This window comes from Haplochromis burtoni, unplaced genomic scaffold (assembly GCF_018398535.1).
Source record: "Haplochromis burtoni strain Fernald_Lab_line unplaced genomic scaffold, NCSU_Asbu1 Contig_208, whole genome shotgun sequence".
NCBI classification, from domain to species: domain Eukaryota; kingdom Metazoa; phylum Chordata; class Actinopteri; order Cichliformes; family Cichlidae; genus Haplochromis; species Haplochromis burtoni.
Window position 1 is genome coordinate 642,496 of NW_024582569.1, and position 15,013 is coordinate 657,508.

Sequence of the window (15,013 nt, forward strand, 5' to 3'; positions counted from 1 at the left end):
GAAAAAATGTCTCCCATGTGTTGCATAAGGCTCTATTTGTCATGCGTTGGACCCTGCTCACAGACACTTTGAACAATTGCTACCAGCAGACTTTACTGAACAGAAGTCACAGAAAATGACAAAATGATAAAGACTACTGCAGAGCAGAAAACATGTTGTCCATGGTGGAGCTTCAACGGAGAACAACAAAGCCATTTGGTACAAGTCCTGCTGGCCGGCGTTTGCTTGCCAGCACGAGCATCTCAGACAGCTCAAACTGCCTGAAGAACAAAGTTGTGGCCAAGTGTATGTCTGTGTTATTTCTATGCCTGATGAGAGGCGGGGGGGGAGATAATTCACGATCCAAGAGACAAGGGTTTGTTTTTTTTCCCCCCCTTCATTTTGTTCCTAGAGTAAAGTGTTTGTCATTGGTATTAGAAATACTTGTGCATAAGAAGCGAATCTGCCGTGTACGGTAATTGGTGCATGTGTGTCTCCTCGTAGTTTCCGCATGACATCGATTCATTATCCTAATGTCCACCTGGAGGGTAAAAAAAGATGCTTTCCTCCATTTACTCTGCCATAGTTCTTCAGTAGCCAAATTGCATACATGTTTTCTTTGGTGGGTCACTTAAACTGATGCTCGACAAATAACTTACATAGGTAGGAGAATAAGAGGAGGGATATTCCTTTTCCATGAGATACGTTCAAGTGGACTTCAAGCAGGAACATCTTGTTGACTCTGGGTTTTTTTTTTTTTGGCTTTTTCTTCTTCTGAGAGGTGATTACAATATTTTCTGGACAGTAAGACGATATTAAATCAATGCTGGCTGTTCATCTAAATCATCATTACCCATATGGAAAAGATATATATAAATCTTATAAAGTTTGTATCTGTCTTGTGTGAAACTTGTATGAAAAGCATACAAGAGTGAAAACAGATATAAGATCCCTTGAAAAATTATATAATGAAACTTGTATGTTTTGGATACTTACTAAAATAATATATGAAAGTAATGAGAAAGTGGCCACTTTCATGAGTAATCACATATAAGTTTTTACTATTTCTTTTCCATATGGGTATGGTTGGGTTAAAGTTAAATAAATCTTGAACTAACGTTAGAAAATATAGTATAGAGTAGTAAGTGTAGAGTAGGTGGCAACAAAAAGGTTGAAAAGTCATAAAGTTACAGTTGATCTAAAAAAAATAAAGCTATTATTGTTTGGACTATTCCATTTCACCCCTCTCCCAATGGTGCATCCCATTTGTCCACTATTGAAAAGTCATTGATTTATAGTTGACTGGTAAATAGTATTTAAAAAACCATGGGAAAGAACATTTCTGCATGTCCTCTATAAATACATCAGATAAGGACTCACGCAAAAGTAACTCTGCTCGGTTTATCATCGCACTCCCAGCACATCGTGCCTCGACCTCCCGGTCGGCTTCGAGCTGAGAGGAAAAAACATTCGCGAGATCTCGCAAGACTTCAGCTTTATTTTTTTTTCTCCAATGTCCCCTGCGGGGCTCCGTAGTGACACATACTGGAGATGTGTGAGTTTGACAGTGGTGATTATTAGACTCTTCTAAAGTGTCACTAACTGACTTTTTCTTGCCAATATAACTTTGATGTCACGATTATGTACACCAGATCTCAAGAGAGAGAGCAAGAGGAAGACAGACTCACATTAACATACATTAAGTAAAAAAAAAAATCAAAATCTGAACAAAGTATGCTCCTTTCATACTTTTTTCATATGTTTTATTCACTTTATGGTTTTGTGATGTCTTTTGTAGATGTGGTGATTACAAATGGAGGCAGTGACAGTCTGAGAATTCTCCTTGACAGACAGTGTAGGAGTGAATCCACTAAAACTTATTTTAAACTAATGTTGATTTAATAAATTAAATACATTTGTACAAGCAGTACAACATTTTGAAGTATTATCAGTAACTTGCTATGTTTACATCAGTTGAAATACCACTGACGTCCTATTGATCTTTAGTAGTGGTGTCCACATGGTTTATAATTGCCAAGTGTGTGCTGCTGTTCTGCGATTATTGTGTAATTATTATTATTATTATTATTATCTCTAAGCAACTAGAAATTTCTCGCTTTGTGTTTGTACATGTGTTGTGCATCGGTAGTCTTACCTGGTTAAATGTGTTGTCCAACAGGTCGTTTTCAGCAGCACGGCGGCTCTTGGGAGCATCAGGAGGGCACTGCAAGAGAGCAAAGACAAGATTTAGATCACTAAGGTCAAATTTCTGCTTTGGGTAGGATGTAAAATTTGGTTAAAATCATGTTTTACCAACTTTAAGAGATGTTTGGGATAAGTCCCTTCTGATAAGAAGCGCTCACATTCAAATAACATAATAGTGGCTGACTTTGTGTGTAGAAACAAAATCTGCTCTTATGTAGTTGCGTTTCAAGACGCTGCAACTTTCATGGGTGTGCGTATACACATATGTATGTGCTCCTCCACTTCTCATTTCAAATTTAAACGCCGCTTGGAGGAGGCCCTGCAGCACACACGCCATGAGCAAAGGAGAAGAGGTTTTCGTCTTCAAACCCTCTAATCAATTTTACAGGATCCAATCCCTCCTCCAGGGGCCTCTGCATTTTCAAACTTCTGAAGGAGCTTCTCACCCTGTTTGTATCCCTCCCATGAATTCATCTGGTAATGAAAAAGGCACATATGCATGCACGAAACGACACGCAAGCACAGACAACCCTGGAGAATTGCTACAAAAAGTTGGGTGAATTCATGAAATACCTTCAGCTTAAAAATAAACTCTGAACTGGCTGTTTACAATTCTTCCCATGAACAACTGCTTGCTCAACACACTTTTATGGGGTTTTCAGTCCAATGCATCTGTTTTCTATTTGATAAGGTGCTTGTCTGAAGTTTGCAAACAATAACCGCTCAAAAACACAGAAGAAAAGAGGTAGACAGGCAAGAGAAAGACAACGAACTATAAAAACAATGAAACAGAATAGAAAATGGCTTCTGGAAGGTGCGACAAGGAACGTGAATGTTCGAAAATGGCTTTTAGTCACGCCTTAAGCTAATAATATTGGCAAATCACATTTTATGTGCAAATAACCAAATTAAATTCTTGTCGATTAACATATTATAGATTCAAACAAAGTTTCTGGAGCAGAATTAAGACAATAATCTTAGTCAAACAGCTGATGGAGTCCTATAAAAATATGGGCTTCCTGCATACCATGATCTGTAGCCAAGTTATTTTCTTCCTTTCTGACCACCAAAAATAAGTGGAGGGGGAAAAACAGAATAGAGCATTATAAAGACAAAGCATTGCTGATTAACAAAAAAACCCATAAAGTCTCAAGAGAAATTGCAGAGACTTTTTTTATGGTATTTAATTTGGATAATGCAGACTCAGCTTTTCTTGCAGCTGTTTAACAGTAAAAGCCATCCAACAGATTACTTTTACTGTCATGGAGCTGCGACAAGTGCTGAGTTACAGTCACCGGGGCTCAGTTCAGCTCAGCTTTGGTTCAACAAAAGTAAGAGTCTGCCCCAAATTTACATTCAGTCAGGTTTACAAAACAACTCTTTTTTACTTTATTTGAATTTTTAATGAACTTCGGGTTTAAACAAGCCAAAGACCTTCAAACAGAAATAACAGCATTACTGTTACAGCATTACTGCTAACACAACTCAAAGCTAGCCAAGAAGCCAGAATTCTGTTGAAGCTGAGTGCATGCTAACACCAGCCCAGCAGCCAGATCCTCATCTTCAACAGGTAACAAAAGCAGTGATGAACAGTCAGGCTTGCAGCCTCCATTTCTGTGGTGATTGCTTTAAAGTTTTTGTGCCCCAACACTGGTCTAATTTGATAGTGTTTGGAGATGTCAGTAAGTAGATTTCTTTTGTGTTCCAACAGCGTTAAGCTAGCTCTTTTGTGCGCTAAGCAGCTTTTTTTTATGCTAAAGTAGGGTATGCTGTAAAGTGCACGTAGACGCAGAAAGAAAGCAACGATTTTCCCAAAAAGCTAAAGTTTTCATTTAAACTCTTTGCTATTAGCCTCTGCTCCAGACAAAGTTATAGTTGCTGGTAAAGACAGTAAGGGTTTCCACTCTCACCCGTGCCCCAGGTATTTCACAGCAGGCCTCGTGCATTGCAAGTGAGGGGTCACAATACAGCATTGCCTGCTGAATATCCATCTGCAAAAAACAGACAGACAGAGAGAGGATAGTAAATACAGTGCTGGATATGGCGGTGTCTAAGGGTACTTTGCTTTGTTTATTTTATTAAGAACATCAAGTGTAAATGAGGCAGTAAACATGGCTGAGAGTCAATTAATTTCTCATTAATGTAAAGCAATGGAAAATCACTTCATCAGATGCTTCCTGTGAATGTCTGCGGTTGTGTGAGAGTGTGCGTGTGTTCCCCCCTGAACTGACAAAAGTGGCCTAGCTGTTTTCCCAGCTAGGCCGGTTAACCGATCATTAAATTAATTGTCCGGATTACTGGATCTGTTTAGCACTAATAGTCTCAATTCACTACATATATTCGCTTATGTTTTCAAATCAGGACTCATTGAGATTGTCTTAAAGGAATGAAAACCTTATGGGTGTAGAACAGATGCATATACACATACATATCGTTAGCTTCATAGCATAAGTGCCTAAGTCATTTTTTTGTGTTTTTTTTGTGACGGACAGGATGATGCAGCAGTGGTAGGGGAGTAAAGTTAGGCAAAAATCTCAATTTGACCCAAAAAATGACTTAGGCACTTATGCTATGAAGCTAACGATATAAGCTTAAATATCTATGATTTCAGTTGAAAGGCATTTATGGGAGGATGGTAGGGAATGTCTTTTTTCCTGGATAAATGCTTCGATAAAGTGGTGAAATTCTAAATGTCAGGGGTCTACTGTGTTATATTACTCAACTGTGCTCTAGGATGCCCTCATCTGTGGCACTAACCTCAACCTGGCTCATTCATAACACCTCTGAAACAGTTTGTTCCTCATACAGAGAGAGACTAAAGGTCACCATATGCTCAAATAGTAACTTGAGATGACATTTACGTTGCAAACCTTAATCTTAATCAAAAGCTCCTCAACAGTCAAGACCGTGAAGTCAAGCGTGTGATATTTCTTTGCCTAATGTCCCTCTATTTTCCCAGTAGACCATTTTTAAAAGCATGGAATGGCCAAGCACTAGCTAAAAAAAGTCTACCCATGGCAAACCTTGGGCTTTGCTTGCAGTTGTATTGAATGTTTTAGAGGAGTTAAAAAAAACTAAATTTAACTTGTGATTGATACCGTCTATAAACAACAAGACTTAATTTTTTGGGTGGAAAAAAAATGTTCCAATCTTGCTTAATTCACAACACTGAAACATGCTCAGGAGGCTCAAAAGGACAACTGCAAACTCTGGTAACTGGTGTGTTTTAATCTGGCTTCGAGTTCTGTCGACCACTTTATTTTAATCAATGTGCTGGCGGCAGATTGCACCGCTCTCCATTTGTTTTGCACCCAGCTTTGTGAAAGAAGCCTCACTGTTGAAATTGGGAGCACCTAAGTCACGCCACAGAAGAAAAAAAACAGATCACGTCGCTCCATTTTCTGCATATTTATGAACTGAGTTTGAGGACTGATTTTAAAATATGGCTAAGGCTTTCCACAATCAGACTCTCGGTTACGTTGCTGATATTTTAATCCCTATAGAGTCCTCTGGCAGAATTCTCCTGGTTTTTTCCAGCCACTCACTTTGTTACGCGGGGTGAATGAGACCTTGCTGTTCGTGTCTCAGCATTGGAGCTTTCTTCCTGAGCATCCAAAGTAAATCAAAAGCAGCTTTTAGGGTTCCCCTCTGTAAAACCATAAGAGCACTGAATGTTTAGCCCAAATGTGGCCCTATTTTATGGGTCTCATTTAGTCTTTACTTATAACGCTGACTCAGATTGTCTAACTCTGCCAAAGTCCATCTGATAGGGGCCAGATGTTAGATATGTTTCAACCATTTGGGACACATCTGGCCCACACACCATTTGCTAATGCCAGATTAGGTCCAACTGTATCTACTATCTAGGAAGTGTCTTTACTGAGGTTTTCCTGTTAACTATACATGTAAGTTTTTTTATATCCTGTGTGTTTATGATTTTCTGTATTTTTTTTAAATTGTTGTTTATTGTTGACACTATAAAAATAAAATTATTATATTTTTTATTAATCTCATACTTGCACAGCCCCAGCATCTGACGCCCGAATACCCAGCAGAGTGTGTCCATCAGAGGGAAGGGCTCCTCTGCGCTCCAGGGGTTTGGTCTCAATTGAGCTGCAATCCACATGGAGGGAAGCAGCTCCGTGTTGGACACTGAGGGCCAACTTGTGCCAGTGCAGATCCATCAAGGCTTCCACTCCCTCTCCAGTGAAAACACAACCCACCAGGTCCGCTGAAGGGTTTGCTCCTTTGGCTCGAAAGGACAGGGTGCGATCTGGGCCGCTGACGTCTACGGAGAGCTGGGTTTTAGTTGGAGGCAAAGAACAGGATAAATGAGGTGGCATTGTACCAGTTAAACTCAAAATAATGCAAATAGGTAAAACAAAAAGAAGTATATCTCAAAGTGTTTGACTGGCAGTGGTTTCAACAAACTTTAATACAGTACGTACACGTGATTACCACCTAACAAACCTGTACAATTGACTAGCAAAGGGGAAAGACATATTAATTACACACACAAGCAGTACAGCCAATCAATCACTGCTAATGAGGCGACTTGGCCTCCATCCATCATACACGCCAAGTATTTAAATCTGGCCTCCAACTCTTAGTGATTATCGGGACTCCGAGGGACTCCAGTGCTTCATCATGGAACACAAGTGAATAACAATGAAGGTGAATGAAAGAGGAGAGTCGGAGATGATCGAAAGAAGACTGACAAAGAGACAGGGAGCAAAAGAGAGGGTATCGGATGAAAAATACGAGGGGACAAAAGCCGTATGGAATGAAAGAGGGGGGAGAAAATTGAAAAGATGTCACAAGAGAAAAGAAATCGAAATGGAAAGTGGATGACTATGCAAGAGAGAGATGAGCGGCGGAGAGAATGAAAAGACAAAAAAGTGAGAGGGATAAAAAGGTGAAAGATCAAGGGAGAAGCAAGTAATGAGAGAACAGAAGGAAAGAGAGTAGTGAGGGGGAGGGGGAGAAAGTGTAAAACTGAGGAAATGATGAGGGAGCCGCACCTGTGGATATCCCTGCGCATCCGATATCTGAAAGAGGTAGATGGTGTCTCTCAAGGCAGCCTTCTTTAACGCCAGGGTGAAGACCAGAGTGAACTCCTCTGGCAGGCCATAGGGGAACACCTGGCTGGAGCACAGAAGTTCAGAGGGGTCAGATCCAAGACACTCCTCTATTCACAGGAGCTGCAAACTGTGAAGCTGCACACAGAGAATGATTAAAGAGGGACTTCTCCAGTTTTATACTAAAAGCTCACAGAGAGTGCTAGCCTCTCACACTTTAGAGAATTCACTGAGAACAAGCAACAAAAGTATTTTTTAAAAATAAGAAAATAGCTAAACTACAAAGGGCTTGTGCTACAAACTAAAAACATAAAGTTTAAAGTTATAATGTGTTTTTGATGCTTCTTTGGAGCATTACTCTCTTTATCGGAGGAGAAATGAAAAAGGCAGAAAAAACAGGAAAAGAAAAACTGGAATATTCACGGTTTACGAGTCTATGAAGAATGAATAGAAAACTAAAACTACAGTCATAAGTTCTCCCAGTGATTGCTAACAAAAGGTGTTATGAAGTCATTCCATTGTTTTGGGAAATAGATTTGTATCCAGTGCTTTTGGTGCTCATTAGACAGTAAAGGTTTGGATGTCTCAACTTCCTTTATATCAGATTTTGAGACACAAACAGTTCTTATCATTTGTATGCTGATGATTTTCTGCTTTATATCACTTTTAAGCCTCAATGTGTTTTAAAGCTTTAATTGCACAGAATTGTTTGAACTGCATAAAAGCCTGGATGTTATGTAATTTTCTCCAGCTGACTGAGAATAAAACAGAGATCGTTGTGTGCATCTCTGCAAGCCTAGTCCCCCAGGTCCTTAGAAATCTGGGTTCCCTCTCCTGTTATGTCCTGTTTATGTTATCTATTAGAGACCCGGGAATGACTGTTGATGAGAACCAGATGTTAAGGTTGGATTTGAATGTTAAGGCTCTAGTTTGTTCTTGTTTTCATCATCAGAGAACTATAATACATTTTCATCCTACTGCAATTGCTCTGCATCATATTTAGAAATTAATTCAAAGTTGTGCTGTTCACCTTTTGGGTTCTGCATAAAGTACCCACCTATATTGGCAAATTTTAATACCATATGTCACCAGCAAGACTCTCAGGTCCTCTGATCAGGGCTAATCGTCCATCCTGAAATGTAGAATAAAAACTAAAGGTGATGGAGACATTGCAGTAGTGGCCCCCACTCTCTAGAATTCTCTCCCATCCAGTTTATTTTCTGTGAGCTTATCTGTGTATGCATTCAAAGGCAGCTGAAGACTCATCTTTTTAAATTGGCATTTGGGTAGCATCCACACATTTTCTACCATTTATCCGAGTTCCGGTCGTATGGGCAACAGCCTAAGCAGAGAAGCCCAGACTTCCCACATCCCAAATCTTCTAGCTCACCCGAGTGGTTCCCAACCCAGCCGAGAGTCATAATCTCTCCAGCATCCTGCATCTGCCTCAGAATAGGACAGAAGTCTCACCTCACTTAGTGGTCGTCCAGAAGGCATTCCAGTCAGTCACCTGCAAGGTGCTTTATATTGTAAGGTAAAGACCATACAATAATAGAAAGGAACCCCCAACAATCAGATGACCCCTATGAGCAAGTACTTGGCAATAGTGGGAAGAAAAAACTCTATATTAACAGGAAGAAAACTCCGGCACAACCAGACTTAGCGAGGGGCAGCCATCTAGTTGGGGGTGATTGTTCATGAAAACTACTTGAGTCATTTAAAACTGCAGCAGTCCAACAAATAAGCTAATAATGGCTTCATGTGTGATGCAAAACCTGCCTTCTCAGGGGAAAATCTGCTGCTTAACCTTTTCAAGCCAACACATCTTAGGTACTATGTGGCCTCTGAGTGAACTGAAAATCTAACATGTGACGTGATGCGTCACATAGAGCCTTTCAAAGTCTCTATGTGACAGCCCCAAAAAGAGATAGTGGTCTAATACGTCTTAGCAGATCTCTGTAAATATATTCTGTATATGAATATGTATGACCAATGACCTAAACTCATTGGCCAGTCCAGTAAGGAATTAGCTTGGAGAGCAGAAAAGGGAATGTAGTTACTGTACTGCAGCACCACTAAATAATTTGCATGTATAGAAATCTTTATAGGTGTGTATACTATGTGTATTTATGGGTTACGAATATATGTACCAACCTACTGATGGTTATTGTGTGTTATTTGCAAACCACGTCTTCACATGAAGACAGTGAGTAACCAGAGAGTTGCCGTCTCATTTAATTGGGCTTTTACTCATAGGGACAAATCTTTGGGCTCATATATCTTTCCTTCACGTCCTCATGAGCACAGAGTAACAAAGTAATCCTGTGTGTGTTTGTGTATTTACACACTTCTGCGTGAGTCCTGTTCTTTTCCATGCATGTTCCCATTACGTTTCTATTTTTTTCTTTCTTTTTTTTTTGCACTATACGTTTTGTGACTGCAGTACAATGCAAAGCCCGTGTGTTACCCTTTGGCATTAATTTTCATAGCAGATACAGTCCAGCAAGCCTCATCTCTCAGTTGCTGGTCAAGGGCACCTAAGCACATAAATATAATACACATACGCACACACACGCATTCACTGCTTGGAAGTGTGCAGATGTATTGAGAGATGAAGGAGCAGCTGGTTTCCCCTTCCTAGAAGTGGGGTGACAGTGATTTATAACTGAGGAAAGATCCAAGGGAAAACAGCCAACTACAGGATGTCAAAACAAAGTGAAGATGAGTGGAAGAAAAGGGTGATAAAGAAAAACACATGAAAGAAAGCAAGTGAAAGATGAGAGAGTAGAAAACTTGGTACAATATGAAAATGCATGAGAATTTGCCTTTAACTAATCCGCACATAGGTAGAGATAATATATAGGAAACTCTGGGGTTCACACAACTTGTGGAAATGAAATGGAAAAAGCACACGCAAGAAAAAGAAACAGACAGGGAAATGGAGAGGAGAGACAGAAAATCCAATGTTGAGAACACAGTTGTTTTGCTGTCGATTAGTGACATGAGCTGCAGGGCACAAAAGCACTCATAGTACGGAAACTATTGACTTTTAAGTTGGAAGTACTGCAACTTGGCCTATTATGTTCAGGGTCAGACATATACACACAAACATGCAACGGGGAGATAAATCACTCACTGCGGGGCCCAGCAGATTCAGATCTAGACTCTAACTCTGAGAGAAAGTTACTTGTTAAAAAAACAGAAAAGAGAGAGAGAGAAAGAGGAAAGCGATAGAAGAAAGTCTCTGTGAGCCAGAGAGGCACAGGGGAAGATGGGAAGAAGAAATCTAATGTTGAAATAGCAGATCTCTAGTTTAAGATGAGAATATCACCTGGAGAGGAATACAGACACCCTTATATTGGGTTCTAACTGTGCTGGAATCAATTGCTTTCAGTGGAGAGGACTTCTATCCCTGATGGTTTTATACACAACTAAACGTAAGGAATTTTAAACAGCTAGAACCTGACACATACACAAAAAAAAGGGAAAAAGCACAATTTCAAGCTATAGCGGACATGTACTTTTTCCTTTAATGCTAACATTAGCATGCTTGGATTTCCACAATGACAATGCTTGCATGCTGATTTTACAGCTGAAGCTGATAGGAAAAAAATAAAAAAAATAAAATCTATCACAATCCTTCTTGAGAGGACAGTCAATGTATGATTTAAATTTCATCAATTTCATCTATCCGTGAGTGGAGAGTTTTCTTTCAGAACCACAAATGTCAGTGTCTTGTGCTAGCTGAAACGCCAGGGGATTACCAACATCTTTAGGATTGATCCTCTGGGCACCTTGGCTGCCTCTACAAATTTGTATCAGATGATATGTCAGTCAATTTGACAGCTGCCAGACATTTCACTAAAAGCAAAAATACGTCTTCCTGCTGGTAGAGCTAGAGGGTAAACCAAGGTGATCAGTGGAGCAATTACAATATATTCTCTGAAGACCACAAATATCAGTGCAAGGGTTACAGCAATCCATCCTGTAGTTTCTGAGATGTTCTGGTTCAGACCTAAGCAGTGGAACAACCAATCTGACCGATACTGACATCCCCAGAGGCAGGTGATAGCACTGCTAATAAATGATGTTCCAGAGCCCCGCCCCCATCTAGAAAAATGACATTTAAGCTGTTGCGGAAAGTTTGATTTAGAGAAGAGAAAAAAGATCAAATCCTACACAGTAAGAGTGTTACAGACAACAATAGCTAGGAGTATATATGTCTCTCCTTACCGAGTTATCCCGAATCTGCCTTTTTTCTTCAAAAATACAGCTGCAACTTATCTTTGCTCTTTTGCTTTTTCATGAGCCCCCACCACTTCAATCTCTTGATCTTAATACTATAAATTTGTAACTACTTTCTTTTTAATAAGAGCAGCATCAATTTTTAAATTAAACTACAAATTGTACCACTCCTGCTGGGTGATAGTGAGTCTCAAATTCGTTAAACGCATCTCATTTCTGACTTAAATAGCTTCCACCATGGCCTCATTCCATAACATTACAGGACTTCTATACACTGGAGCTGCATAACAGAAACACGCTCGAAGCAACCACATTATATTTCTCTGAAATTAAAATGCGTGTGACCAGTTGTGACCGGTGCCCATTTCACTGTCAGCAGACAGCTGAGAGAGGCGGGAGACGAGTAGCTTCGTCTGACTGTCACTCATTTGCATTAGCTTGGATTAGCCTGGGATACAAAGCAAAACACCACTTTCCAATTACAGTACACACGTCCTTCACTTGAGTCGGCCTCACAGGAAATGAATTAAAAAGCCGTGTGAGTGACAGCGAGTCGGAGCTGGATGTGCGTTGTTTGTTACTTAGTTTTACAAACACCCCATGCAGCCTGACCTTGCATGAAAAAAGGGGTCAAATCTAACGCAAGATGCCACATCTATGCAGAGCAACACACACATATGCTTGCAGGGACACACAAATACTGTACTGCGAAAAGTCTTGAGACGAACCTCATTTCTTCATGTTTTGCCAGGAAAATGGTAAATAGGTGCAGTTGTGTATTAAACTACTTCTTCAGTAAGATGGAAATAGAGCACATGAGGAAGAAAACAGTGTTTGAACAATTCTAACAAGTTTGAAAGTTGATATTTGGTATGGCCACCTTCATCCTTCGACACAGCCTGAACTCTCTTTAAGCTTTCTCGTAATTTCTTTAAGAAGGCTTCAGAATAGTTCTCCAGGCTTCTTGAAGGACATTTAAAGCTCTTCTTTGGATGGTGGCTGCCTTTTGTTCCATTCCCTGTCAACATGATCCCACACTGCTTAAATAATGTTGAAGTCTGAGCTCGGGGGAGATTAATCCATGACTGATAGTGTTCCACTGTGTTTTTTCTATCCAGGTTTTACAGTAGTGGCAGTGTGTTAGTGATCATCACCATACTGAAAAATGAAGCTGTTGCCAAAGAGACACTTTCTAGATGGAATTGCATGACAGATCAAATATGACTGTACTTTTCTGCATTCATAGTTCGACAACTGGCTGCAATACAGCCCCAAACCGGTACTGGTTTTATTTTGTTGTATTTATCCACGACATCTTAAAGGCCAGTCCGTGAAAATATTGTCAGACATAAACTGGTCCGTGGCACAAAAAAGGTTGGGGACCACTGCTATAGACGATGGTTTAAAACTCCACGTAACCTGTTTCCACTGAGTTTCAGTCCAGTTCTCCTATAATTTGACTTTCAGATACTGTTCTTCTGCATTGTTCTTCTGGACTTAACCCTTAACTACATCCTTTAAAGTCTTGTGCACCTGCACTCTTCTATTCAAATATTGGTAACCTGTTCAAAAATCGAAATGGATGCAAGTTAAAGTCATAAGTAAAAAAATTATACAACCAAATAACAAAGAAGACAATTAGCATTCATAGCCATTAGACAATAGCCCTTATTTGATTTGCCTGTCTCAGATTTGGTTTAATTATTTAGAGAACCCCATAAATGACAGTGAGTTCTATGTATAGAGCAATTCAAGCAAAGTGAAAGGTACCCAGAAGGCAAAGCTGATGTGCTAACATTGATTATTTTCTGTCTCAGCTAAAAAGAAGTCGCCCAGGTAGCGTTCTTCACTGATAAAACTGACAGCGGAGCTCTCGGTGGCATCAAAATTTCAATAATCACAAAATCCCAAACGAGCAGCAGGGAAGAGATGGCGTTCCCATCCTTTCTTTGTATGGTTAGAGGCAAAACAAAAACATCTTGGTATTTCCTCTTTGGCTCCTAAGATGCTGATTTCCCAAGAAGTGACAGTTGTATTTTCAGTTTTTCTCGCCCCTTTTTCATAAGTACGACTACTCTCCAAGTCTGGGACAAACAATATATGTGACACTTTTAGAACAAAACGTCTCAACCGAAAAGAGTGTTTTGTAGACAGATTTATCGGGCCTTTCAAGTGAGCGGAGCTCACGGCTCGCAGCGCTGGACAGAGTGATAAAATACTGCGCGCTGACCCAATTGGCACGTTGTGAAATACTGCTTTATCGGTGGGCAGAGAGAAGCTCATCCAGCCGGAAAAACAGCCAGCACAGAACTCTAATAAGCAATTTTCACACAATTCCAAACACAGTCTACACCCGACTGCTGTGTAATAACAACGTGAACACCCCGAGAAGGCATAATTACACCATGTCAAGCTGCAAAAAGCACGGAAGGGAGTGAAGCCATGAGTTGCTGCATTTTATGGCTGCGGGTCTCTTCATGTAGAAACAAGTTAAGAACAAGCTGCCCAGTACGGCCTTTAAAGTCTTTTTTTTTCCTCTTTCCAGCTAACTGTGGCCCACCTTCTAATTAAGACATCACTCTTATAGTTTCTGTTCAGGCAAATAAGTCATGCATTTCATTATGAAAGCTAGTTATAATAAGTACATGCGGTTGCAAGTGGGAAACCAACAAGCTGTTACAGCCCAGTTTTACAAGCCAGGGTTGGTGGTGAGGGAAATGAATGGGTATTTCTGGAAATGCAATCACAGCTTGACCCACGACATACAGATCGCCAAGATTCTGCTTTTTTTTTCTCCTTTTCCTTTTTTTTTTAAACACACTGCACTGCGCTGACATGTTGAGTGAGAGTTCAGAGGCCGAAGAGCCGAGGGTTTTCAGTTTCTCTGCCGTCCTATTTGTTCACATATGACATGGAAACAGAGAGCCCATCCACACAGGCCTCTAGAAAGCTGGAAAACCTGCAGAACTTCACTAATTCTTTCCCAGTAAAACATCTTCAACGATCTAAAGCTCCACGCTGCGTGCTCGTGCACGGGTTTGTCCGCAGATGCGCGGAGAAACAGATGAAACAGATGAAACAGATGTACAGCGGACTTACTCGCTGGGTCGTAAGAGCGCAGTCTTGCCCAAGCGGAGGATGACAGCTCCTCGAGGGTTACGGATCTTCTTGACATCTTTGCTCTTGAGCAGGGAAAATCGCCTCACCAGATTAAAACCTGCAAAGGGTAAGGCATTCGTGAGCAGCCACACCAAATAAAAGTCACATAACAGCTGGTGTGTTTGGAGCTCGTCTATTAACCGGTGATGTTGGTCCTGGCGCTCTGGGGAAACTTCCAGTCCTCCACTTGTAAGGACGGGCACTGCACATCTGAAATGCAAGGGGAAAAAAAGAAATTAAAAAGGGGGGTATCTAATAAGTGAAAAACCTCGACACGTACTGTAAGACAAGCATGTAAAGAAGTTGGTTCAGAAGCTGTGTCAAATATAACCTCTGACACTTATTAC

General features: G+C 40.4%; 1 protein-coding gene across 5 annotated transcripts in view; it reads right to left on the reverse strand.

Annotated features, from left to right (window-relative positions):
• Positions 1-15,013, reverse strand: part of col16a1 (collagen, type XVI, alpha 1) — a 77,038-nt gene that overhangs the window by 44,785 nt on the left and 17,240 nt on the right. For all 5 annotated transcript variants that reach the window (XM_042226364.1, XM_005936207.3, XM_042226363.1 and 2 more), the window contains exons 3-8: positions 14,808-14,876; positions 14,607-14,724; positions 7,206-7,329; positions 6,201-6,482; positions 4,095-4,175; positions 2,135-2,203 (exon numbers count right to left, since the gene is read on the reverse strand). In XM_042226364.1, coding sequence (XP_042082298.1) covers positions 2,135-2,203; positions 4,095-4,175; positions 6,201-6,482; positions 7,206-7,329; positions 14,607-14,724; positions 14,808-14,876 — 743 coding nt within the window. The remainder of the gene's footprint in view (positions 1-2,134; positions 2,204-4,094; positions 4,176-6,200; positions 6,483-7,205; positions 7,330-14,606; positions 14,725-14,807; positions 14,877-15,013) is intronic.